This window comes from Crotalus tigris, unplaced genomic scaffold (genome assembly GCF_016545835.1).
Source record: "Crotalus tigris isolate CLP2741 ecotype Arizona unplaced genomic scaffold, ASM1654583v1 scf7180000020908.629646, whole genome shotgun sequence".
NCBI lineage: Eukaryota > Metazoa > Chordata > Lepidosauria > Squamata > Viperidae > Crotalus > Crotalus tigris.
In genome coordinates this window covers 236236-262500 of record NW_024098249.1, presented here as the reverse complement: position 1 = coordinate 262500, position 26265 = coordinate 236236, and the positions used below count along the sequence as shown (strand labels likewise).

At 47.1% G+C, this 26265-nt stretch overlaps 1 protein-coding gene across 2 annotated transcripts in view; it reads left to right on the top strand.

The window, feature by feature from the left end:
- The window catches only part of LOC120319640 (1-phosphatidylinositol 4,5-bisphosphate phosphodiesterase gamma-1-like), a 94206-nt gene that overhangs the window by 39642 nt on the left and 28299 nt on the right, over window positions 1–26265 (top strand). For both annotated transcript variants that reach the window (XM_039368717.1, XM_039368718.1), the window contains 9 exons: window positions 7698–7782; window positions 8070–8150; window positions 9008–9042; window positions 11485–11557; window positions 13581–13682; window positions 14510–14628; window positions 17873–17958; window positions 19757–19877; window positions 21933–22101. In XM_039368717.1, the coding sequence (XP_039224651.1) occupies window positions 7698–7782; window positions 8070–8150; window positions 9008–9042; window positions 11485–11557; window positions 13581–13682; window positions 14510–14628; window positions 17873–17958; window positions 19757–19877; window positions 21933–22101 (871 nt within the window). The remainder of the gene's footprint in view (window positions 1–7697; window positions 7783–8069; window positions 8151–9007; window positions 9043–11484; window positions 11558–13580; window positions 13683–14509; window positions 14629–17872; window positions 17959–19756; window positions 19878–21932; window positions 22102–26265) is intronic.

The window sequence follows — 26265 nt, the reverse complement described above, 5'->3', positions numbered from 1 at the left end:
ACCGGCAGTCCTCGACTTACGACGACGATCGAACCCACAGTTTCTGTGGCTAAGCGAGATGTCGAGTTTGGCCCCATTTCTCCGCCTTTCCTGCCCTGCCCGTTAAGCAGATCGCTGTAGCTGAGTTAGTAATAGTAATAATAGTAAAGTTGGAAGGGACCTTGGAGGTCATCTAGTCCAACCCCCTGCTCAGGCAGGAAACCCTATACCACTTCAAACAAATGGTTGTCCAGTCTCTTCTTAAAAACTTCCAGTGTTGGAGTTTACCGCTTTGGAGGCAGGTTGTTCCACTGGTTAATTGTTCTTCACTGGAAGTTTCTCCTTAGCTAGGTTGCTTCTCTCCTTTGAGTTTCCACCTGTTGCTTCTTGTCCTGCCTTCTGGCGTTGGAGAATAGCTTGTTGGGGCAGCCCCTGGAAGACTGCTATCCTGTCCCCCCTGGTCCTTCTCTTCATTAAACTAGACATATACAATTCCAGCAAAGTTAGCCTCAGTCCCCTAATCATCTTTGTTGCTCTTCTCTGTGCTCTTTCTAGGTTCAGCATCTTTTTTACATCGTGGTGACCAAAACTGGATGCTCCAAGTGTGGCCTTACCAAAGCCTTGTAAAGTTCTCTTCCTCTGTTAATCTAGCACTGTGTTGGGTTTTTTGGCTGCTGTTGTTATCAAACATCAAAAACATCTTGTCCTGCCATTCTCGGCGCCTATAGCCAAGAGTAATAGTTTGGCTTGACAAATGTGCCACACTTCTATCTTTGGGGCAGCCCAAATACTGAGCTGATACTGAAGTGGATTAGAGAATACACTGAAGAAGCAATATCCATGTCCCCCCTGGTCCTTCTCTTCATTAAACTAGACATATACAATTCCAATGCTACAAGTAACCTTTGGAAGAATTCCTCGTATGTTTTGAAGCCATCTACAGTAGCCCCTAATGGCTCAGGAAAATGAAGAAAGAGACCGAGGGACTAATTCTGGCTGCACAAGACCAAGTTGACTCTTCTCTGTGCTCTTGGTCTAGAGTCTCATGACAGTCAATGGTGCATTGGAAGATCTTATCATCGTGGTGACCAAAACTGGATGCAGGATTCCACGTGGCAGTGCCTGGAGGCAGAATAGAAGAGAAAGAACTGGAGAAGATAACCAAAGCCTTGTAAAGTTCTCTTCCTCCCAAAACAACTGCACCACTTGAACAATGCAGCCTAGCACTAGGAACTGCTTCCATCCTGACGATATCTGTAATACCATCAAACATCCACATCTGCCTATCCCAGGTCCTGGGTAAGGACTCGATAGGTAGACAAAATGCCAAATCCAGTCTGAACATCTGGCTGACGATGATCGATAATAATAATAATAATAATAATAATAATAATATAATAATAATAATAATAGTAACAACAACAACAACAATAAAGTTGGAAGGGACCTCCAGTGTTGGAGCATTCACCGCTTCTGGAGGCAGGTAGTTCCACTGGTTAATTGTTCTCACTGTCAGGAACAGTTAGGAACAGTTAGTGACGCGGTCGTTTCGCGAATCAGCCCCCCCACTCTGCTTGTCAGAAGGTCACAAAAGGGGATCGCGGGACAACCCCCCCCCCCAGGGACACACTGCGACTGTCGTAAAGATGAGTCTGTTGTCAAGCAGCTGAATTTTGTGATTAGGTGACCTAGGGCAGTGTTTCCCAAACTTGACCATTTTAAGGCATGTGGACTTCAACTCCCAGAATTCCACAGCCAGCATTGCTGGCTGTGGAATTCTGGGAGTTGAAGTCCTCATGCCTTAAAATGGTCAAGTTTGGGAAACACTGACCTAGGGGAGGCTGCCACGGTTGTAAGTGTGAAAAAACGTCCTAAGTCAATTTTTCCAGCGCCGTTGTAACTTTGAACGGTCACTAAACAAACTGTAAAGAAAAAAAGAAAAAAGAAACAAACTAACAATCATAAAAGACTAACATTAAAAATTAAAAAAAAAATCTTGTTGAAGAATGGATTTTAAAATTGACTGAAGGGGCAGAGACGGCAAAAATGACTGTATTAACAGAATAACACAGTTGGGAAGGACCCTGGAGGTCCTCTAGTCCAACCCCCTGCTCAGGCAGGAGACCCTTGCAGAATAACAGAGTTGGAAGGGACCTTGGAGGTCATCTAGTCCAGTGGTTCTTAACCTTTTTGAAAGAATCGTCCCCTTGAGCCAATGAGGAAGTTGTCATCGCCCCCCAACTCTCCCACAACATAGGAAATAATTCCAATTTATCTCAATCACAGGACATATATGCAAATGAATATATATTCTTCAAGGCTGCTTGAAGATAAGCGATGCAACAGCCCTTAGCTTTTGTAATTTCTGATGTTTTTGTACGACAGATATACAGCGATTCACTGTATGAAAAGATCTCAAGTGTTCCCAAAACGGTTCCATCGCCCCCATATTGCCCCCTTTTCCTTCCTTTGCCCCCACGTCGCCCCTTTTCATTCCATCGCCCCCTTGAAAAACGAAATCGCCCCCTGGGGGGCAATATCGCCCAGGTTAAGAACCACTGCTCTAGTCCAACCCCCAGCTCAAACAAGAAACCCTGTACCATTTCAGGCTCCTACACCGTTCCTATTGATTAAAGACAATGGATTAGATAACTTTATCAGAACCGTTTGGGAACTTTCTGCGTGGTAAATATAATAGCGGGTTTAATAATAATAAAGTTGGGAAGGACCTGGAAGTCATCTAATCCAGCCCCCTGCTCAGGCAGGAAACCACCTGTATGGGTAGAGGCTGCTGCGCAACGCGCATGACGAGTCATCTTCAGGCTGGGGTCTTCGGCTTCGTGCTTCTGTGAGCAAAGTGTGATCGGAGCTGTCGTCTCTCTCTATATATTGGTTGTGTGATGACATCCTGAGATCTAATGTATCAGGATATCACTACACTAGATCTCAGGATGTCATCACACAACCCATTACCCAGGTCGTTACAACGCAAAAGACTAATGGGCACACAGCCAGCACCTCAACTACTCAGGATGTTACGAAACAGCCAAACAATCCACAAACAATAACTCCCACACAGCCAATCAATCCACCTACAGCAACTAAACCAGCACTCCACACACACACACCAAGCACGAAGCCGAAGATTCCAGCCTGAAGATGATGAGTGGGACCTCATCTAAACGTCGCCAAGATACTCTCAATCTTACACGGGATAAGACCCAAATACACCAAGACCTGCATATACATACATACATATATACATACATAAATATGTAGGTCTTTGGTTATTTGGGTTTTCTCCCGCGTAAAATTGGAAGTGTCTTGGCGACGTTTCGCCGAAGTCTCATTCGTCATCTTCAGGCTGGTGTTTTCGGCTTCGTGCTCCTAGAAGCACGAATACAGCGATTCACTGTATGAAAAGATCTCAAGTGTTCCCAAAACGTCTTGTTCCATCGCCCCCATATTGCCCCCTTTTCCTTCCTTTGCCCCCACGTCGCCCCTTTTCATTCCATCGCCCCCTTGAAAAACGAAATCGCCCCCTGGGGGGCAATATCGCCCAGGTTAAGAACCACTGCTCTAGTCCAACCCCCAGCTCAAACAAGAAACCCTGTACCATTTCAGGCAAATATAGGGTTTCCTACACCGTTCCTATTGATTAAAGACAATGGATTAGATAACTTTATCAGAACCGTTTGGGAACTTTCTGCGTGGTAAATATAATAGCGGGTTTAATAATAATAAAGTTGGGAAGGACCTTGGAAGTCATCTAGTCCAGCCCCCTGCTCAGGCAGGAAACCCTAGACCATTTTGGATAAATGGGTGCCCAGTCTCTTCTTAAAAACTTCCAGTGTTGGTTAACAGATTTTCGTAGATTTTCACGGGTATAGGTATGCCGGTCTTGGTATATTCGGGTCTTTTCCCGTGTAAGATTGAGAGTATCTTGACGATGTTTCGACGAGGTCCCCCTCGTCATCTTCAGGCTGGGGTCTTCGGCTTCGTGCTTCTGTGAGCAAAGTGTGATCGGAGCTGTCGTCTCTCTCTATATATTGGTTGTGTGATGACATCCTGAGATCTAATGTAGGAACACAGAACTCAGGATATCACTACACTAGATCTCAGGATGTCATCACACAACCCATTACCCAGGTCGTTACAACGCAAAAGACTAATGGGCACACAGCCAGCACCTCAACTACTCAGGATGTTACGAAACAGCCAAACAATCCACAAACAATAACTCCCACACAGCCAATCAATCCACCTACAGCAACTAAACCAGCACTCCACACACACACACCAAGCACGAAGCCGAAGATTCCAGCCTGAAGATGATGAGTGGGACCTCATCTAAACGTCGCCAAGATACTCTCAATCTTACACGGGATAAGACCCAAATACACCAAGACCTGCATATACATACATACATATATACATACATAAATATGTAGGTCTTTGGTTATTTGGGTTTTCTCCCGCGTAAAATTGGAAGTGTCTTGGCGACGTTTCGCCGAAGTCTCATTCGTCATCTTCAGGCTGGTGTTTTCGGCTTCGTGCTCCTAGAAGCACGAAGCCGAAAACACCAGCCTGAAGATGACGAATGGGACTTCGTCAAAACGTCGCCAAGACACTTCCAATTTTATGCGGGAGAAAATCCGAATAACCAAAGACCTACATACAAACACCCGCAAAACCTCAGAAAACAAATACATAAATATATACATACATACATACATACAATGAACAGAGGCTGGGTTGATTTGATTGACAGACAAACAGATTCCCGCATCAGGGCCATATTTTTAGGCAACGTAATATTTTTTATTAAATAGAGATGGGAAAGTTGATAATTGCTTGGAGATTTGTTACCTACGGCCAGGACAAACCATCAAACGAAGATGATCAGGGGACTGGAGGCTAAAACATACAAGGAACGTTGGTGGAATTGGGTATGTCTAGTTTAATGAAGAGAAGGACAAGGGGGGACAGGATAGCAGTCTTCCAGTATCTCAGGAGCTGCCCCAAAGAAGAGGGAGTCAAGCTATTCTCCAAAGCGCCTGAAGGCAGGACAAGAAGCCACGGATGGAAACTAATCAAGGAGAGAAGCAACCTGGAACTAAGGAGAAACTTCCTGACAGTGAGACAATTAACCAGTGGAACTACCTGCCTCCAGAAGCGGCGAATGCTCCAACACTGGAAGTTTTTAAGAAGAGACTGGACAGCTATTTGTCCGAAATGGTATAGGGTTTCCTGCCTGAGCAAGGGGTTGGACTAGATGACCTCCAAGGTCCCTTCCAACTTTATTATTATTATTATTATTATTATTATTATTATTATTATTATTATTATTATTATTATTATCAATCATCGCACAGTCAGCCAGATGTTCAGACTGGATTTGGCATTTTGTCTACCTATCGAGTCCTTACCCAGGACCTGGGATAGGCAGATGTGGATGTTTGATGGTATTACAGGTATCGTCGCAGGATGGAAGCAGTTCCTAGTAAGGCCGCCTTTTGCAATTGACTAATAGCGAATTTGTCAATGCCAATGGTGTTCAAGTGGTGCTCCAGTTGTTTTGGGATTGCACCCAAGGAGCCTATTACTATTGGTACTACCCTTGCTTGCTTTTGCCACAGTCTTTCTATTTCTATTTGTAGGTCTTTGTATTTTGTTATCTTCTCCAGTTCTTTCTCTTCTATTCTGCTATCTCCAGGCACTGCCACGTCCACTATCCAGACTTTTTTGTCTTTCTTATCGACAATTGTTAAGTCTGGGGTGTTATGTTGCAGGTGCTTGTCTGTTTGAATTCTAAAGTCCCAGAGCAGTTTAATTTTATCATTTTCTATGACTTTCTCTATTTTATGATCCCACCAGTTTTTGCTTACAGGCAAATGATATTTTTTGCAGATCTTCCAATGCACCATTGTTGCTACTTTGTCATGCCGCTGCTTGTAATCAGTCTGTGCAATCTTCTTGCAACAGCTTACCAAGTGGTCCACTGTTTCTTCAGCTTCTTTGCATAGGCGGCACTTACTGTCTGTTGCTGTCTTCTCAATTTTGACTTTGTATGCATTTGTCCTTAAGGCTTGGTCTTGTGCAGCCAGAATTAGTCCCTCGGTCTCTTTCTTCAATTTTCCTGCTCTTAGCCATTGCCAGGTCTTATTATTATCTGCTTTCCCAGCTATTTTTTTAATGTATTGGCCATGTAGTGCTTTGTCTTCCCATGCCTCTATTCTGTTCTTCATTTGGTCTTTCTTGTAGGCCAGTTTGGTCTCTCCAGTAGTTAGTAAGCCTTCCTGATATACTAATTTCAGTGCATCTTCATCATTGTTCTTCAGATATTCTTCCAAAGCCATTTTTTCTTCTTCAACCATCTGATGTACTTGTAGCATTCCACGCCCACCTATTTGCCTTGGTAGATAAAGTCTATCAATGTCACTGCGTGGATGAAGGGCATGATTCATTGTCATTATTTTTCTGGTCTGCCTATCCATTGCTTTTAGTTCTGCTTGAGTCCAGTCCACTATTCCAGCTGTGTACCTAATGACTGGGATTGCCCAGGTGTTGATTGCCTTTATGGTATTTCCTCCATTGAGTTTGGATTTTAAGATCTTCTTCACTCTCTTGATGTATTCACCTCTAATCTTTTTCTTGACTTCAGTGTGCTTGATGTTGTATTATTATTATTATTATTATTATTATTATTATTATTATTTTACGTAATCTTCAGCATTCAATCAGGCTGGACTTTTTTTTTATGTTTAATGTTAATTTGAATGACATATTCGTTAGTTTAGCAAAAATTTTACCCCTAGGTTGAAGCCGCTTTCACGGTTCGAAGCCCTTTTTGCAAGAGGAGAGCACCCAGTTTCTACTCTGCAAAAACCAGTTTGAGGATTTAGCCCAAACTGGGAGCGCAGAGAAGCAGGAGACCTGGGGTGGGAATGCCTCCTGCTGCCCCCTGCTGCCTGCAATGGGGAACGGCAGCTTGGTTTCAGCAGGAGAAGATCATAGCGTGAATATCATTTTTAAGAATATTGTCGTGCTGTTTTTAATCGTTTGCCATCCTCCAGGCAAGATGGGCGGCACATAAGTTCCATTAATAAATAAAAATATAAAAATAAAAGAACCGAAGTGGGGCGGTGTCTTTGTCCAAGGGTCTTGTCTATCAGGAGAATATTATTTGCAGCTGTCATAATTCTTCAAGCAAATTCTAATCTTTCCCTGTGGATTGGGATCTGGGACAAATGTATAGACCAGTGGTTTTTCAGCTTTGCAACTTTAAGATTGGTGGACTTCGATTCCCAGAATTCCCCAGCCAGCAGAGCTGGCTGGGGAATTCTGGGAGTCGAAGTCCACCCCTCTTAAAGTTGCAAAGATTGGGAAACATTGACAGAAAAATCTTAATTAAAATATAATCTGCAATTTCAGCAATGTGGAGTTCACCCTTTAGACCCCACCCCCCCTCAAAGTTTATTTTCTTTGTGCGGCGTAATGCAATCTCTAGATATCTGACCGGGACGAGTCCTGTGTTCAAATCCTCTCCCCACCATGAAAAGAGCTGTGCAGCTGTGTAGGCCAGGGTTTTTTTTCCTGCCATGTAGGGATTAAATGAGGAGAACCCCCCCCCTCCTTAAGCACTGGGCCACACAGGTGGGGGTGTGAGTATCGTTGTGTGGGTCTGAACGCACGTCCAACTGTTATCTCTCTTGCAGCATCAGCCCCAAGGATCTGAAGGCCATGTTACCCCAGGTCAACTGCCGCGTGCCGAATATGCGTTTCCTTCGAGATAAACTCGTGGTAAGCAGATGGGTGCTCTTGATTTCTTTGCAGCCAGTCCTCGATTTACGACCAGAGTTGATTTATCTTGCTAAGTGAGGCAGTTAAATGAGTTTTGCCCCACGTTGCAAGCTTGTTCTGCCACAGGAGTTAAGAAAAAGGGGGACAAAATAACAGTACAATAACAACCCCCTTACTCACTAGTAAGTCAAAAATCCCAATTTTCTTCAGTCTTATTGTAGCTTTCTTTCTTTGCCAAATCACAAATTTAATCCACTCTTTCTGTTCCTTTTCGTTTCTCCGCGCAGGAGGTGGAGGTTCGCGGTGAAATTGCCTTCAGCCATTTTACCCAGTTCTACAAAAACCTCATGTTTGATGCGCAGAAATCGGTAAGAACTTACGGCGTCCATTGTCGGAGGAGAGTTGTGTTTAGTCAGCAAGAGCTAAAAACCAGGGGGAATCTGATAAAGATTGTCCTCGACTTACAACTGTTTGTTAGTGACCACTCAAAGTTACAACAGCACTGGAAAAAATGACTTTTTTACACTTACAGCTGTTGCAGCAGCCCCCGTGAGCAGGTGAAAAACAGTCACGAGTCACTTTTTTCAGCGCCGTTGTAATTTGAAACAGTCGCTAAATGGGTGTTTGTGAGTCAAGGACTCTCTGTACCTCCCTTTGTGCTTAAAATACCTTTTTGTTAAAACTTAAAACTTGTTAAAACTTCCCAACCTTGTGAGCAGGCTTAACGTCATGGTTCCGACAGATAAAACTCTTTAAAGAACTTGGAGGCATTGTTTACCTTAAAGAATCTTTATTTGAGTAGCATACCATCGTGGCTAACACAATCAAAGCCAAAAACTAGATTCCCCTCCCCTGAGCACGTAGTATCAAAGCACAATTCCCTCCTCTCCAATTAACAGTCATAAATCACATTCTCCAATTAGCTTGAAATGCAGGCTTCCCCTCCAGTTCTCCAAGCCCGCCAATTCTTATCATCTCTTATTTCAATAACCTTGGTTCTCACGCTAGGTCCAGTATTGTTATGTCTAGCTGAACTCTAATGCACATTCCTCCCCCCACCCCAAGCATCATCTAACTCTAACTCTAAGAGTAAAACATAAAAAGAAAATGGTTGCATCTCCAACTGTTGTCAGAGCAAAAACATCCGATGTTAGCAGCGTTGACCTCAAAACTGGTGGACTCACTAACGTTGCTGACATTAACGTGTCGCCTCTTTGCTTTTCAGATCATCGAACAACTAGAGCTGTCCTTCCCTCTACGGTAAGTAGGAAGCGTGCCTCGGTTTCCCCATCTCCTCTCGAGCCCAGGTGCTCATTCACCCAGGACTTGTCTCTTGCCGGCTTCTTTGGGAAGATTTTCCTGATGGCGACTGAGCACAACTGCGAAGTTAACAAATAATAAGGTTTGCTTCTCCAGGGTCAGCCAAGAATTGACCAAAACATATGAAAAGCAAAAATAAAAAATGCCACTCAGGGCTACTTCTCTGTAAATTAGAGAGAGTCAGCTTTGAAACGTGCATTTCTATAGTCCAGTGTTTGCTTTAAGATGGGTGGACTTCAACTCCCAGAATTCCTTAGCCAGTCAATGTTTCTCAACCTCAGCAGCGTTGAGACGTGGACTTCAACTCCCAGAATTCCTCAGCCAGCCAGAGTTTCTCAACCTCAGCAGCGTTGAGGCGTGGACTTCAACTCCCAGAATTCCTCAGCCAGCCAGTGAATGTCCAGCTCTTTTCCTCAATCATCTTGGGGTGTCTTTTTAAAAAAAAAAAAAAAATATTGAGTTTTATAGGGTTGGGGATAAAACAGGATCGGGATAAGGATTAAGGTTTAGGGTGGGGTTGGGATCAGGATTGAGGTTTTCCCCCAATAACATTTTCCATCTTTAGCAAACAGACTATTGTCTGGGTACATTCAATTAACAATAGTTAATATAGTCATAAATAACCGTAGTAAGTATAATGAGTGATAATCATAAACAGTATCAGTTAATCAATGCATATCATTCTTCTTACCAATATGTACGTTCAAAATAACATATCCCATTCATTTCTCACTAGTTCGTTTTCCTAACCATTGGTAAAAATTGTCCCATGTTTTAAAAGTAAACTGAGTCTTCTTTCTCCTTAATCTCTAAAGTCAATCTATCCATTTCTGCATATTCTAATATTTTCTTAATTAAAACCTCTTCAGATGGTAAGTTTTCATTTTTTCAGTATTGGGCAAATACTATTCTCGCTGCGGTCAGTACATGCAATGTTAAATATTCATTCTCATAGTTAGGTCCTAATATTCCTAACAAAAATAGTTCTGGTTTAAATTCTATTTTGTCTTTTAATCGTCTTTTCCAACCATCTTGGGGTGTCTAGCTGAGCCCAGAAGACCTCTGAGGTGTGTTAAACTAGCATGGCTAGCCAGAGAATTCTGGGAGTTGAAGTCCACCCGTCTTAAAGTGGCCTGGGTTGGTTTTTCCTCACCCTCCCGTCGGAGCAGAAGAAGCTTCTTGGATGAGAAGCGAAATGTCTTCCAAGAAAAACCAGACAGTCCAGTTGCCTCCTGGAAAATACACCTTTAGGACATCCCGGATTGAGAAACGCCGTAGAATCACATACCGTAAATGCCGGCGTATAAGACGACTTCCGCGAGCGCTGAAATCGGCACCAAAGACGGGGGTCGTCTTATACGCCGAGTCATCTTATACGCCGGAAATACTGGTAGTTTCCGGCGTATAAGACGACGTTCTAGGAATGCGGCCCGACTATAAAGACGGGGGTCGTCTTATATGCTGGGTCGCCTTGTACGCCGGCATTTACGTTAATTATTATATTGAATACCTGTTTCAAGGGCCCTCCTCCAAAGGTATCTAGATTCCACCTGGAAGTGGAATATAAGCTAGAACAAGTGGAATATAAGCTAGAGCAAGAAAGCAGCACTTTTGAAATTCATCCGTAAGCACCTGGGGCTCAGGATATCATCTGGAGATGGTCTTCTCCAAACTGGGGTCCACAAGATGTCCAGCAAGACCTGTACGTGATGCTAGCTGGGGATTCTGGGACACGTGGTCCCAACTTGTCTAGAAGATGCCGGAAGAGGGATGAGTGGCACAAAAGATGCAAAGACTTGACTGAGGACCGATAAAAGAGAATATTTCCAGTTCAGAGTAGACCTGTGGGATCCTTGGTGCTCTCTTAGCTTGGTCAAGCTAGCATTGATGGTGATACCTAGTTTGGTAATGAAACGTCTGCGAGAAAACAAGCAAGGTGAGAGAGCACCAAGGACCCCACAGTTGTCCTCCTCCTCCTCCTCCTCCTCCTCCTTTCCACAAACCCCTCCCTTCTAGCACTGATAATGTTACCTAGTTCGGTCATGAAACGTCTGCAAAGAAACATCCCAGCTCAGAGAGCACCAAGGACCCCACAGTCTTCTTCCTCCTCCTCCTCTTCTTCTTCCTCCTCCTCTTCCTCCTCCTCCTCCTCCTCTTCCTCCTCCTCCTCCTTTCCACAAACCCCTCTTCCTTCTAGCACTGATGATGTTACCTAGTTGGGTCATGAAATGTCTGCAAAGAAACATCCCAGCTCAGAGAGCACCAAGGTCCCCACAGTCCTTTCCTCCCCCTCCTCCTCCTCCTCCTCCTCCTCCTGTTCAGTGTGGGTGTGCGAGCAACACAGCTATTGAGATGCTTCTTTCACTCCTGTTTCCTTTTCAGGAACATGGATCGGCCGGAACTCTGTCAAATCACCTTGTATGACTTCCAGAAATTCTTACAATACGATCAAAAGGTATTTTCTGAAACAAATAGGCTTTGCTTCCAGCAGAGATAGCGTGTTTTTTAGCTTGTTTGATCTCCGTCCATTTTAATAGCGAATGTTTTCGTGTTGCTTTTACGATGCTTTCGTAGGCCAGCCCCAGTCTCTTGACAATGAAATGGAGGGGGGGGTCTGTAAATTCAATAAATACATAAATAAACATTGCTGCACAGGTGGTCCTTGACCTACGACCGCAATTGAGCCCCAAATGTCTATTGTTAGGTGAGACATGTGTTGCCCCGTTTTACGACCATTCTTGCCGCAGTCGTTAAGTGGATCACTGCGGTGGTTAAGTTAGTAACCCGGTTGTTAAGTGAATCCGGCTTCCCCAGGGACTTTGCTGGCCAGCAGGTCGCAAAAAGGGGATCACGTGACCGCCGTAAGTATGAGTTAATCGCCAAGCATCTGAATTTTGATCACGTGACCATGGGGGTGCTTACAACGGTCGTAAGTGTGAAAAACGGTTGTAAGTCAGCTTTTCAGTGCCGCTGTAACCGTGGGCGGTCCCTAAACGAACCATCGTAAGCCGAGGACTGCCTGTATTGTCCTTCGCCGCTAGACAGAATCTTGCCAGACTGAAGCAGGCTATTTGCATCATCAAAGTTATACTCCGAGAATCTCTAGGGAGGGGCCATTTTAACCCCCAAACAGAGGCCTAAACTTTGCTGTCTATTAGTCCTCTGGACTGCAAGTGAATGAATGAATGAATGAGTGAGTGAGTGAGTGAGGGAATGAATAAGTGAATGAGTGAAATGCAGTCTCGCCCTGGGAATCCAGACCCCATTCCACCACAATCAATTTGGCTCCTAGCCACTCCTTAACCTTCCTCCCTTATGTCGTCAACGCTGCTAACATCGGATGTTCTTGCTTTGGACAACATTTGGAGATGGAGCCATTTTCCTTCTTAGGTTTTACTCATAGAATTAGAGTGGGAGTTAGAGCAGTGATGGCGAACCTTTTAGAGACCGAGTGCCCAAACCCCACTTATTTATCGCAAAGTGCCAGGGCTGCATCAGCATTGCGGTGCCCTCGGGGGGGGGGCAGGGAGGCACCTGAGTGCTGCCTCTGGCAGGCAAAAACTGGGGGCGCAAAAATGGGCCACCGTGCTGCAAGGCGCAAAAATGGCCGCCGCCGCATCGCGGGGTGCAGATACAAGGCGCTGCACTACGTAAGAACGGGGCAGAGCTAGTGAGTATCACGCAGGCACTGCACCATTTGCAGTGTGTGCGTGCTCGCGGTCCCGTGCCCGCATGCACGCATGCAAAATGCTTCCCCCTCCCTTTTCTTCCAGTCTACCAATCAACAATGGTTGGTGACCTCTGCTCTACCACCTCTACTCCAGCTTGCTAGTCGGGCGCTTCGCCTCCTTTGTGCTGGGCGGGGCTCCTGCTCTGGGTGGGGGTGGCAGCCTGATGGACCTTCTGCTGGCAGCGGTGGCGCGCGTGCCAACAGAGAGGGTTCTGAGTGCCACCTCTGGCCCACGTGCCATAGGTTCGCCACCATTGAATTAGATGATACTGGTGCAGGGGGGGGGGGAAGAGGAAGAATGTGCATGGGAGTTTAGTTAGACATAACAATACTGGATCTAGCGTGAGAACCAAGGTTATTGAAATAAGAGATGATAAGAATTGGTGGGCTGGAGAACGGGAGAGAAAGCCTGCATTTCAAGCTAATTGGAGAACATGATTTATGACTGTTCACTGGAGGAGGGAATGGTACTTTGATATTATATGCTCAGGGGAGGGGAATTCAGTTTTGAAGTTCTTCGAAGAGTTTCATCTGTCAGAATCGTGACATACGTTGTCTCCCTAAACCTGGGGGGCACTGATCTTGATAAAACCAGTGTAGTGCATATCAAAGTGGCGGGACTTTGATCACGGACGCCATCCTGACTTTTTTGACCTCGCCTGAGGATGCCCCTTCCCTCTCAGCTCAAACCCGGCTCCCTGGCTGCGCAGCTTCCTAGTAACTCTGCCCTCTTCCTTTTCTTATGCAGGAGGCCTGGGCGAGCGATCTTGCCAAAGTTCGCCGGTTCATGTGCAGCTACTTGCAGGATCGTTCTGCCGACACGACAGAGCCCGTCTTCCAGTTAGATGAAGTGAGTGTCTGGCTCTTTGTAGGATGTCTTGTTTGGGCTCAGAAAACCTCTTGAGATGTAGTTAGACCGGCATCTCTCAACCTCAGGAACTTTAAGATGGGTGGACTTCAACTCCCAGAATTCCTCAGCCAACTGCGAGAGGGATCTCAGAGTCCTAGTGGACCATCCCTTAAATAGGAGCCAGCCATGTGCTGCAGCTGCCAAAAAAGCTAATACAATCCTAGGCTGCATTAACAGAGGGATAGAATCAAGATCACGTGAAGTGTTAATACCGCTTTACAATGTCTTGCTAAGGCCACACTTGGAATACAGCATCCATTTTTGGTCCCCACGATGTAAAAAAGATGTTGAGATTCTAGAAAGGGTGCAGAGAAGAGCAACAAAAATGATTAGGGGACTGGAGGCTAAAACATATAAGGAACGGTTGCTGGAATTGTGGAGGTCTAGTTTAAGGAAGAGAAGGACGAGGGGTGACATGATAGCAGTCTTCCAATATCTCAGGGGCTGCCCCAAAGAAGAGGGAGTCAAGCTATTCTCCAAAGCACCTGAGGGCAGGACAAGAAGCAACGGATGGAAACTAACCAAGGAGAGAAGCAATCTAGAACTAATAGTTCTGATAGCTAAAACAATTAATCAGTGGAACTCCTTGCCTCCAGAAGTTGTGGGTGCTCCATCATCGGAGGCTTTTAAGAAGAGATGGGACAGCCATTTGTCTGGGATGGTATAGCGTCTCCTCATTCACTAGGGGGTTAGTCTAGAAGACCTCCAAAGCTCCTTCCATCTCTGTTAACTCTATAATAGTCTTTCTTTCCCTCAACTTTGCACAGTTCCTGACGTTCTTGTTCTCCAAAGAAAACACGCTGATGGATTCCAAGGGTGAGCAAGTGGTCCCTGAAGAAATGAATTTTCCCCTGTCCCAGTACTGGATCTCGTCTTCACATAACACGTAAGAGTTTCTCGGATCCCGAGGCCGATTACGGATGGATACTGGTGCAAAGGAGGCCACTGAGGTCACTGCTAGATAGGACTGTCCCCTGCATTTCGCCAGGCCTAGGGTGGCCATGACACCAAGACTAATAAACTCTCCCACAGCAAATATGGGGCCACCAAACTTGGCCACTTTAAGACTTTGTGGACTTCAACTCCCAGAATTCCTTGGCCAGCTTAAGGAATTCTGGGAGTTGAAGTCCACAAAGTCTTAAAGTGGCCCAGCTTGCCCTGTGCTAGAGCATGTGTAGACCTTTTGTTAAGCTTTGTATTGAAGTTATATTTCTATATCCATGGAGTGCTTGGCCTAGCCCAGGGGTAGGCAACCTTGGCTCTTTTATGACTGGTGGACTTCAACTCCCAGAATTCCAGAGTCAGCCATGCTGAGGGGAAAGGGAGAGGTTTCCAAGCTGAGCCATGCTGGCTCAGGAATTCTGGGAGTTGAAGTCCACGAGTCATAAAAGAGCCAAGGTTGCCTACCCCTGGCCTAGCCTGTCCATGGATGGAAAGATTCGGTCCAGATCTTCCCATCTATTTTATCTTTATCGCTATCTAACAAAATGTAATTCAGTGGTGAAAAAAGCAAGGTTCTACATTTAAGCAAGAAAAACCAAATGTATAGGTATAGTATAGGGGGTACCTTGCTCAATAGTAGTAACTGTGAGAGGGACCTCGGAGTCCTAGTGGACAATCACTTAAATAGGAGCCAGCTGTGTGCTGCAGCTGCCAAAAAAGCCAACACAGTGCTAGGCTGCATTAACAGAGGGATAGAATCAAGGTCACGTGAAGGGTTAATACCATTTACAAGGCCTTGGTAAGGTCACACTTAGAATACTTCATCCAGTTGTGGTCACCACGATATAAAAAAGATGTCGAGATTCTAGAAAGAGTGCAGAGAAGAGCAACAAAGATGCTTAGGGGACTGGAGGCTAAAATATATAAGGAACGGTTGCTGGAATTGGGTATGTCTAGTTTAACGAAGAGAAGGACAAGGGGGGACAGGATAGCAGTCTTCCAGTATCTCCGGGACTGCCCCAAGGAAGAGGGAGTCAAGCTATTCTCCAAAGCGCCTGAAGGCAGGACAAGAAGCAACGGGTGGAAACTGATCAAGGAGAGAAGCAACCTAGAACTAAGGAGAAACTTCCTGACAGTGAGGACAATTAACCAGTGGAACTACCTGCCTCCAGAAGCGGTGAATGCTCCAACACTGGAAGTTTTTAAGAAAAGACTGGACAGCCATTTGTCCGAAATGGTGTAGGGTTTCCTGCCTGAGCAGAGGGTTGGACTAGATGACCTCCAAGGTCCCTTCCAACTGTATTATTATTATTATTATTATTATTATTATTATTATTATTATTATTACTACTACTACTACTACTACTATCATCATCATCATCATCTTCTTCACAAGTACGAGGTCTGCATCCATTATTAGGGCTACTCCTGGCGCCACTGTGCCCTGCTCACAGTCATCCACGCCCTGGTTTTCCCCCCCCCCACCTCATGGTCTTGACTCCTGTAATGAGCTCTACGTGGGGCTGCCCTGGAAGAGTATCCGGAAGCTTCAGTTGTTTCAGAATGCAGAACAGTTTGGTGGACACCCAAACTTGTGGAGGTGTCACCTCTTCTGCACCAGTCACCTTGGCTGCCAGTCTGCTCCTGGGTACAATTCACGGTGCTGGTTGTTAGCTTTAAAGTCCTACCTGGCTTTGGGGCCAGGTTATTGGAAGGACCCAGCTGTCCCCTATTACATATACTGGCCCGTTATGATGGGAAGGCAGGGCGTGTTTCTGGTCCCACCTATGAGAAACGTGCAGTAGATCTGGTGGGACGATGGAAAAAGGGCCTTCTCGGTGGTGGCCCCTTCTATGTGGAACATCATTCCCCTGGAGGTACGGCTGCCCCCCCCATCTTGCTTTTCCATAAAGGCCCTAATTTTGTCAGCAGGCCTGGAGACCACGGATGGAGACGGAGATGGTCAAGGGTGGTTGATTTGATTGTGTGGCTGCTGCCCTGGGATGGGGTGGGGTGTTAATGTTGTGGGTTTGTAATGTTGCAAGCCTCCCTGGTGTGGGAATTGAATGACCATGTACTGATGGAGAACATATTTATAGCTCTGGGTTGAACCGGGGGGGGGGAGTTCTTGGTGATCACTGAGCTGTGTTGTTTTCTTGCACACGTTTCATGACCGAGGTAGGAAACATCCTCAGTGCTAGAAGGGAGGGGAGTTTGAGAAGGAGGAGGAGGAGGAGGAGGAGGAGGAGGAGGACTGTGGGATCCTTGATGCTCTCTGAGCTGGGTGGTTTTCTTGCACACATTTCATGACCCAACTAGGGAACATTCTCAGTGCTAGAAGGGAGGGGGGTTTAACAAGAGGAAGAGGAGGAGGAGGAGGAGGAGGAGAAAGACTATGGGATCCTTGATACTCTCTGAGGTTAGCTGTTTTCTTGCAGACGTTCCATGACTCAACTAAGGAACATCATCAGCGCTGATACTATTGCACTGATGACATTACCAAGTTGGGTCCTGAAATGTCTGCCAGAAAACCACCAAGCTCAGAGAGCGTCAAGGATCCCACAGTCTTCCTCCTCCTCCTCCTCCTCCTCCTCCTCCTCCTCCTCCTCCTCCTCCTCCTCCCTTCTAGCACTGAAGATGTTCCTTAGTAGGGGTCATGAAATGTCTACAAGAAAACCACCAAGCTCAGAGAGCATCAAGGATCCCACAGTCTTCTTCTTCTTCTTCTTCTTCTTCTTCTTCTTCTTCTTCTTCTTCTTCTTCTTCTTCTTCTTCTTCTTCTTCTTCTTCTTCGTCTTCTTCTTCTTCTTCTTCTTCTTCTTCTTCTTCTTCTTCTTCTTCTTCTTCTTCTTCTTCTTCTTCTCCTCCTTCTCCTTCTCCTTCTCCTTCTCCTTCTCCTTCTCCTTCTCCTTCTCCTTCTTCTCCTCCTCCTCCTCCCCCCCCTTCTAGCACTGAAGATGTTCCCTAGTAGGGTCATGAAATGTCTGCCAGAAAACCACCAAGCTCAGAGAGTGTCCTCTCCTGGAAATTCATCTAATCCGTAAAGAAAATAAGTCTTCGAGAGATTGTGGACTCGGGGGGGGGGGGGGCTGTCCAATTCATTCCCCAATTCTCCCCACAGCCTTTCATAACCAAGAATGGCTTTGCAGGGTTCTCATCCCAGTTGCTTCTCCCTCCCTCCCCTGCAGGTATCTCACCGGGGATCAGTTCTCCAGCGAGTCCTCCCTGGAAGCCTACGCCCGCTGCCTTCGGATGGGCTGCCGATGCATTGAATGTAAGCTGACGCCCACCGCTCTTGAGCCTGTTAACAAGCCTTGGTTAAGGGCCACACCGTTGTCTGTGCTCATTCGGCGCCAAGGATATTTCTGAGAACCATCTGTGGTCTTTTCACCACGTTGTCCAGGCTCTGACGGACGAACCCACGCAAGCAAGACGTTCTGAACTCTTAATGCAGTGGTGGCGAACCTCTGGCACTTACAGCCCTCTCTGTGGGCACATGCGCCATGCCCCTGAGCTGGCAACCATCCCTCTTCAACCAGCTGCCCACTAACTCGCCGAGGTCCCACGTGGCCGGATGCATCCCAGCACGGCTGGTTTCCCTCCCCCCATCCCATCCCTCCTGGCCTTGCATGCTCTCCTTTTCCCCGGCACGGCCCACTGCATCGCCTCCTCAGCTGTCGGCTGTCCGTCCGGCTCAGAGGCAGCTTCTCTGAACTGCTGGCGGCAGGCTGCGGAGCCCCAGAGTGCGCCACTCAAGGGGCCGACAGGCTGTGGCTGCTGACGGACACTGTCGGCCCCCATGCGCTCATTGGCCTCTGTGTGCGGGGGGCGATGGTGTCAGGCAGCAGCTGCCCCGGCCCCTGCCTCTCCTTGTCCTGCGGCATTGGTACCCCCGCCCTGCTTCGCCTTGCCTTGCCTCACCCCGCAGGATGAACCTCCTGTCCACCGCCCCACCTGCCAGAGACCCCCTGGATCTCCCCCAACCCTGCCCGGCCCCCACAGGCGTCCCTCCCCACAAGCAACATCAAGGTAACCATGCCCACTTTGGCCACATTCATCCAGTCTGCCATGACCACCATAGCCACGTCCACCCAGTGGGCCATGCCCACCTGGCACCCGGCGATAAATAAGTGGGTTTTGGGTTGCAGTTTGGGTACTCGGTCTATAAAAGGTTCGCTATCACTGTCTTAATGCCAAACTTTATTGAGTACATCATTCCGGCACAAACGAATGCAAAACCAGCTCTGGTAACCCACCCCCAGCCCAAACCCCTTATAGTAAAAGTATAGAACTTCCCCTCCCCACTTCGGATCAGATCACGCTGTCCAATTAGATGCTAAAATATTGTTATGAGAAAGGGTCTCTGAGGCTGGCCAGACATCTGCTGAACCGTCCTTGATTCTCATGGTCCGGCTTCTTCATCTTTAGAACCTGCATTCCATTCTCCTCCCCTCCCCCGAGTTCGTGGGCAAGCTGGGAAGCAATAATTGTCGCAACGGCACCATTACGCTGCGAACTTGACACGCCTAGCGATTTTCTACGTTTGGAAGGACAAAAAAAAAAAAAAAAACGCCAACGCTTCCCCTTCTCGGCATCCCACAGGGTCCAGCAGGTGTTGGAAGGCCATCCTATCTGGACAGCCCTTGTTAAAAACCGGTGTGTCACCGTTGAATGTGTTTGTGACGGTTGCCAAAGGGGAACGCAATTTGTGTATATTTGCAGAGGAGCCTTGATTAGATGTAACAGCGGGAGATGGAGACGATTAATTTATTAATTGCATTTGTGGACGTTTGATGGAGGGCCAGAAGTGTGTTTTTCCTTTTCAACTGGGCACCTTCAAAAAGCGGGCAAAGCTTGTCATTCTTGGAATGAGAAATGTATACCCCCCCCCCAACAAACACAAACACAACACTCTCACACACACAACACAACGGACTGGGCGTTTAACGGTCACTTGAATCTCAACACGCCCAGAAGGTGCTCAGTTGAGAAGGCCTGGTTTGTGGGATTGTTTAAAAGTTGTGATGGTTATTTTGAGAAACCAATCCAAGCTTTGATCTTCTCTGCCCCAGTGGACTGTTGGGATGGCCCCGATGACCTGCCCATCATCTACCACGGCCACACGCTGACCTCCAAAATCAAGTTCCTCGATGTGTTGCACACCATCAAGGAGCACGCGTTCACCACCTCCGAGTAAGCCGGGTTGCTGCTTTTATAGGCCTTGTGGTGGCCTCTTTCTCTTCCTCTCTTGGGCTTCTTCTTCCTCTTCTCCTCCTCCTCCTCCTCTTCTTTCCTACAAACCCTACTCCTTTTTATCACTGCTGCTCTTCTTCTTCTTCTTCTTCTTCTTCTTCTTCTTCTTCTTCTTCTTCTTCTTCTTCTTCTTCTTCTTCTTCTTCTTCTTCTTCTTCTTCTTCTTCCTCTTCTCCTCCTCCTCCTCTTTCCTACAAACCCTATTCCTTTCTATCACTGCTGCTCTTTTTCTTCTTCTTCTTCTTCTTCTTCTTCTTCTTTTCTTCTCCTCCTCCTCCTTTACTTCCCCCCTCCTCCTTCCTCCTCCTCCTCCTCTTTCCTACCCCCACTCCCTTCTATCACTGCTGTTGTTCTCTAGTCATTTCTTCTTCTTCTTCTTCTTCTTCTTCTTCTTCTTCTTCTTCTTCTTCTTCTTCTTCTTCTTTTCTTCTTCTTCTCCTCCTCCTCCTTTACTTCCCCCCTCCTCCTTCCTCCTCCTCCTCCTCTTTCCTACCCCCACTCCCTTCTATCACTGCTGCTGTTCTCTAGTCATTTCTTCTTCTTCTTCTTCTTCTTCTTCTTCTTCTTCTTCTTCTTCTTCTTCTTCTTCTTCTTCTTCTTCTTCTTCTTCTTCTTCTTCTTCTCCTCCTCCTCCTCCTCCTCCTCCTCCTCCTCTTCTCCTTCTCTTATTTTTCTTCCTTCTCCTCCAATTCTTATTTCTTCTCCTCCTTCCCTTCTCCCCTTTTTTCCATTCTCCTCCTCCTCCTCCTCCTCCTCCTCCTCCTCCTCTTATTTATCTCCCTTCCTCCTCCTCCCCCCCATCTCCCACCCCATCTCCACTCACCCTCTCCTCCCTCCTCCTTCCTCTTCCTTCTTCATGTTCTCCTTTATCGGAGGGTGGAATCCCTGATGGTAAGAACGAATCTCACAGAAGGCTTTCAGTGGCTCCGTCAAAATTGGTCCCCAGGACGGAGAAGAACTTTCCAGAAACTGGAAAGCATGTTTTGCTTGACGGAACGGAGCAGCCAGGAAGAGGCTCCCATCCTTTGTTCCCAAGCCCGCTCAGAAAGCCCAGGAGGTTGGTAGCTCTGGTCCCATCCCTTTGTGGAGCCAACTTCCTGTCCTCAGGAAGTCATACTTCAGACCATCCCGGTCCAGACTGCTTGGCTGTTCTCAGCTTTGCTCTGCAGAACGACGCGTCCTTGGGTGTCACCCTAGAACAGGGGTAGGCAACCTTGGCTCTTTTATGACTGGTGGACGTCAACTCCCAGAATTCCTCAGCCAGCCTCCATTTTGTTTATTAGATTTAAGACTGGAGTCTTCAAACTTGGCCCCTTCATGACTGGTGGACTTCAACTCCCAGAATTCCTCAGCCAGCCTCCATTTTGTTTATTAGATTTAAGATAGGAGTCTTCAAACTTGGCTCTCTTATGACTCGTGGACTTCAACTCCCAGAATTCCTGAGCCAGCCATGCTGAGGGGAAAGGGAGAGGTTTCCAAGCTGAGCCATGCTGGCTCAGGAATTCTGGGAGTTGAAGTCCACCAGTCATGAGGTGACCATAGTTCCCCCATGCTGGCTCAGGAATTCTGGGAGTTGAAGTCCACCAGTCATGAAGGGGCCATAGTTTCCCCATGCTGGCTCAGGAATTCTGGGAGTTGAAGTCCACAAGTCATAAAAGAGCCAAGGTTGCCTACCCCTGGTCTAGGAGGCTCACCACTTAGAACAGGAGGACTTAGGACAGGGGTAGGCAACCTTGGCTCTTTTATGACTGGTGGACTTCAACTCCCAGAATTCCTGAGCCAGCTTGGCTCAGCTTGGAAACCTCTCCCTTTCCCCTCAGCATGGCTGGCTCAAGAATTCTGGGAGCTGAAGTCCACCAGTCATAAAAGAACCAAGGTGGCCTACCCCTGACCTAGACTGGTGGACTTCAACTCCTACCCCTGCCCTAGAAGCAAACAGGAAATCCAGGGTTTTCGGGGTCCTGCCTGATGCCCCTTCCTTCCCCCCACCCCCAGGTATCCCATCATCCTGTCCATCGAAGACCACTGCAGCATCGTCCAGCAGAGGAACATGGCGTCCCACTTCAAGAAGGTCTTTGGCGACATGCTGCTCACCAAGCCGGTGGACGTCAACGCCGACCAGCTTCCTTCTCCTGCCCAGCTGAAGAAAAAAATCCTGATCAAGGTAGCCAAGTGTCTCCCACCTGGGAGAAATCGTGAGCAGGCCCAGCCCCTCTGACCTCTTTACAAAATTGTGGAAACCTTTTGGGAAAAGTGTAATTTTGAGGTTTGATGGCTAAGAACACCACTTTTGTTTTTTTTTGGGGGGGGGGGTAGTACCGTAAAATTATATATCAATGGAAAGATAATTCAATCAAGAACGTAATGCCACAATGTTTGTTCAGTTATCTCTACTGCATTCTGTGAAAAGTGATAGCCCAATAACCAGAAAAAGGAAGCACAACTTGCTCAGGTTGATCTCAGATAGCTTTCTTTCATCCAATTGCAGCCAATGAGCATGAGCGTTTAGAGAGCCAATCGGGTGTCGTCTTGTTTTGCCAATGAGCCAATCAGATCACAGTAGGATCCAGTGATTGATGAAGAGAAGGACGAGGGGGGACACGATAGCAGTCTTCCAGTATCTCAGGGGCTGCCCCAAAGAAGAGGGAGTCAAGCTATTCTCCAAAGCCCCTGAAGGCAGGACAAGAAGCAACGGATGGAAACTGATCAAGGAGAGAAGCAACCTAGAACTAAGGAGAAGCTTCCTGACAGTTAGAACAATTAACCAGTGGAACAACCTGCCTCCAGAAGCGGTGAATGCTCCACGTTTTTAAGAAGAGACTGGACAATCACTTTTCTGAAATGGTATAGGGTTTCCTTCCTGAGCAGGGGGTTGGACTAGATGACCTCCATGGTCCCTTCCAACTTTACTACTACTACTTTTTATTATTATTATTATTATTATTTATTGAAGTTGAGAGGAGGACATTTGTCAGTGTGTTGTGGGATGGCTATCAAGTTGGTTGGGGTTTTTTTGGTGTTCTTTCATTGAGTGAGCTTGTAAAACGTCATGAAATTAAAGTCATGGTGCAAAGAGTTGACCGGTCGCCCAGAAAGCGTTATAAAGTAGTATTATTAAGTGAGCAAAGCTACAGTTATGAAGAAATGAGAAGGAAAATGGGTGGAAACTTAACCAAAGGTGGCATTTCTACTGTACACTTTTCCCAAAAGGTTTGCACAATTTTGGCCACTACTGTACATACCCTGAAGGAATGTCCCTGGCTCTTCCGTGCACAATGAGGGCTATCCACTTGTTTAGTCATCACTGTCCACGAGAGTCAGGGATGTCGCTGTAGAGCAGGGGTCTCCAACCTTGGCTGGTGGACTTCAACTCCCAGAATCCCCCCAGCCCAGCCATTCTGGGAGTTGAAGTCTTCAAGTGGTCATGGTTGGAGACCCTTAGTCTACATCCGTGTTTTCTCAACCTTGCCAGCACGGAGACAAGTGGAGTTCAATTTCCAGAAATTCCCCCATGAGCCTATGTGGTTTCTAAGTCCCAGAATTCCCTGGCTTAGCAATGCTGGTGGAGGAATTCTGGGCGTTGAAGTCCAAACATCTTCAAGCTGTGAAGATGGAGAACCCCTTGCCCCCCCCCAAAATAAGAGTGTTTCATTCAGAAGAGAATATTGATGGCTCAAGGTCGAACGGGGGGGGGGCTCCGTGACGCTCTCTGAATTTGGTGGTTTTCTTGCAGACCCAAAAGTGCTTTTTTCAGGAGGCAACTGGACTTTCTTGTTTTTCTTTGAAGACGTTTCGCTTCCCATCCAAGAAGCTTCTTCAGCTCTGACTGGATGATGGGGGAATGGAAGGATTTATACTCCTTGCAGACTCTTTCTTTCTTTCCTTCCTTCCTTCCTTCCTTCCTTCCTTCCTTCCTTCCTTCCTTCCTTCTTTCCTCTCTTTCTTTCTTTCTTTCTCTTTCTTTCTTTCTCTTTCTTTCTCTTTCTTTCTTTCTTTCTTTCTCTTTCTTTCTTTTTCTTTCTTTCTTTCCTTTCTCTCTCTCTCTCTCTCTTTCTTTCTTTCTTTCTTTCTGTCTCTCCTATCCTTCTCCTTCTTTCCCTCCCATCTTCCTCCTCTTCCTCTTCTCCTTTCATCCTTCTCCCAAAGATGCTTTTTCAAGAGGCAACTGGACTTTCTTTGTTTTTCTTTGAAGATGTTTCGCTTCTCATCCTAGAAGCTTCTTCAGCTCTGACCGGATGGTGGGGAAGGGAAGGATTTATATTCTTTGCAGACAGCCGCTCATTTGCCTCCTTTTGGAGCAGGGGTGTCAAACTCAATTTCATTGAGGGCCGCATCAGCATTGCGGTTGCCCTCGGGGGGGGGGGCAGAGGGGTGCGGCCTACTGGGTGGGCGTGGATGGAGTGGGTGTGACCTACTGGGTGGGCATAGCCTGCTCTACATCGTTCGTGTTAATGGTGCCTGTGGGGGCCTGGGCGGGAGTGGGACAGATCTGAGGGTCTCTGGCAGAAGGGGGTGGGACCGGGGCAAGCGCCAAGGCATGGTCCATTTCTTCATTCCTCACAAAGGGTGACACCTCCCCAGCATGCACCCAGGGGGCGGGGGTGACACGGCAGGGGCCGGTTCCTCGCTGTTTCCAGATGGTCTTGTGGAGCTAAGACTGAATGCGTTTCAGCATAGATGGCTACCACAAAATTGTACATTGGCTCCCGGCCGGCCTGGGCCAGGGCCAAGGCAGCGGGAGCCCTTCCCTCACTATTTCCAGGATGGCTTCGCGGGCCGCATGAAACCACTTCGCAGGCCGCATCCGGCCCCCAGGCATTGTGTTTGACATGTCTGTTTTAGAGAGTCGTTGAGGCCACCTGGAGGTTTATCTGTGTCCTCAGGGTCACCTGAGTGGTGCAAATAGGTGTGGAGTCTTGGAATGGTTGAAAGGACTGGGTGGTAGACTGGAGAGACCCTGAGGACACAGGTGAACCTCCAAGTGGCCTCAACGACGATTCTCTAAAAGGATGCAAATCACCAGCTGTCTGCAAGGAGTATAAATCCTTCCCTTCCCCACCCTCCAGTCAGAGCTGAAGAAGCTTCTGGGATGAGAAGCGAAACGTCTTCAGAGAAAAACCAGAAAGTCCAGTAAAAATAAGAAAGTCCAGTTGCCTCCTGAAAAAGCACCTTTGGGACAGCCCTGACCTGGATGACTGAGAAGCTCCATAGATATTTTCTTGCAGATGTTTCATGACCCAACCAGGTCACATCATCAGACGTTACTGATGATGTTCCCTAGTTGGGTCATGAAATGTCCCCAAGAAAACCACCCAGCTCAGAGATCACCAAGGATTCCATAGGTGGCCTCCTCTTTCTCCTCCTCCCTGCAAACCCCACTCCCTTTTAGTACTAATGATGTTCCCCAGTTGGGTCATGAAATGTCACCAAGAAAACCACCCAGCTCAGTGACCACCAAGGACTCTATAGGTCTCCTCCTCCTCCTCCTCCTCCTCCTCCTCTCTTTCTCCTCCTCCTCCTCGATTTTGCAAACCCTTCTCCCTTCTAGTACTGATGATGTTCCCTAGTTGGGTCATGAAATGTCTCCAAGAAAACTACCCAGCTCAGTGACCACCAAGGACTCTATAGATCTCCTCCTCCTCCTCCTCCTCCTCCTCCTCCTCCTCCTCCTCCTCCTCCTCCTCCTCCTCCTCTCTTTCTCCTCCTCCTCCTCGATTTTGCAAACCCTTCTCCCTTCTAGCACTGATGATGTTCCCTAGTTGGGTCATGAAATGACACCAAGAAAACCACCAAGATCAGGGAGCACCAAGGACTCTATAGGTCTCCTCCTCCTCCTCCTCCCCTCTTTCTCCTCCTCGATTCTGCAAACCCTTCTCCCTTCTAGTACTGATGATGTTTCCTAGTCGTGTTATAAAATGTCTCTAAGAGAACCATCAAGCTGAGAGACCACCAAGGACCCCACAAACCTCCTCCTCCTTGTTCTCCCAATCTCCACTCCCTTCTAGCACTGATGATGTTCCCTAGTTGGGTCATGAAACATCTCCCAAGAAAACCACCCAGCTCAGAGAGCACCCAGGACCTCTCCGTGCTCTATTTGCATCCCAAAGAGAACATGTTGCCAGGCAAGCTCTCCTGAGCTGGGTTTTTTGGCCCCCCCAAAAATACCATCCTTTGGGTTCCTTCATCTTTCCCTCTCCTCCATTCCCTTTCTTCAGAAGAACTGGCCCATCGTGATGGAGATGAGCCTTTTCTAAATCTGACATATTGACACCTGTCAATAACCAGAGCCGTCCATCAGGAACCCTGGGACATGGTTGTCTGCTTCCAT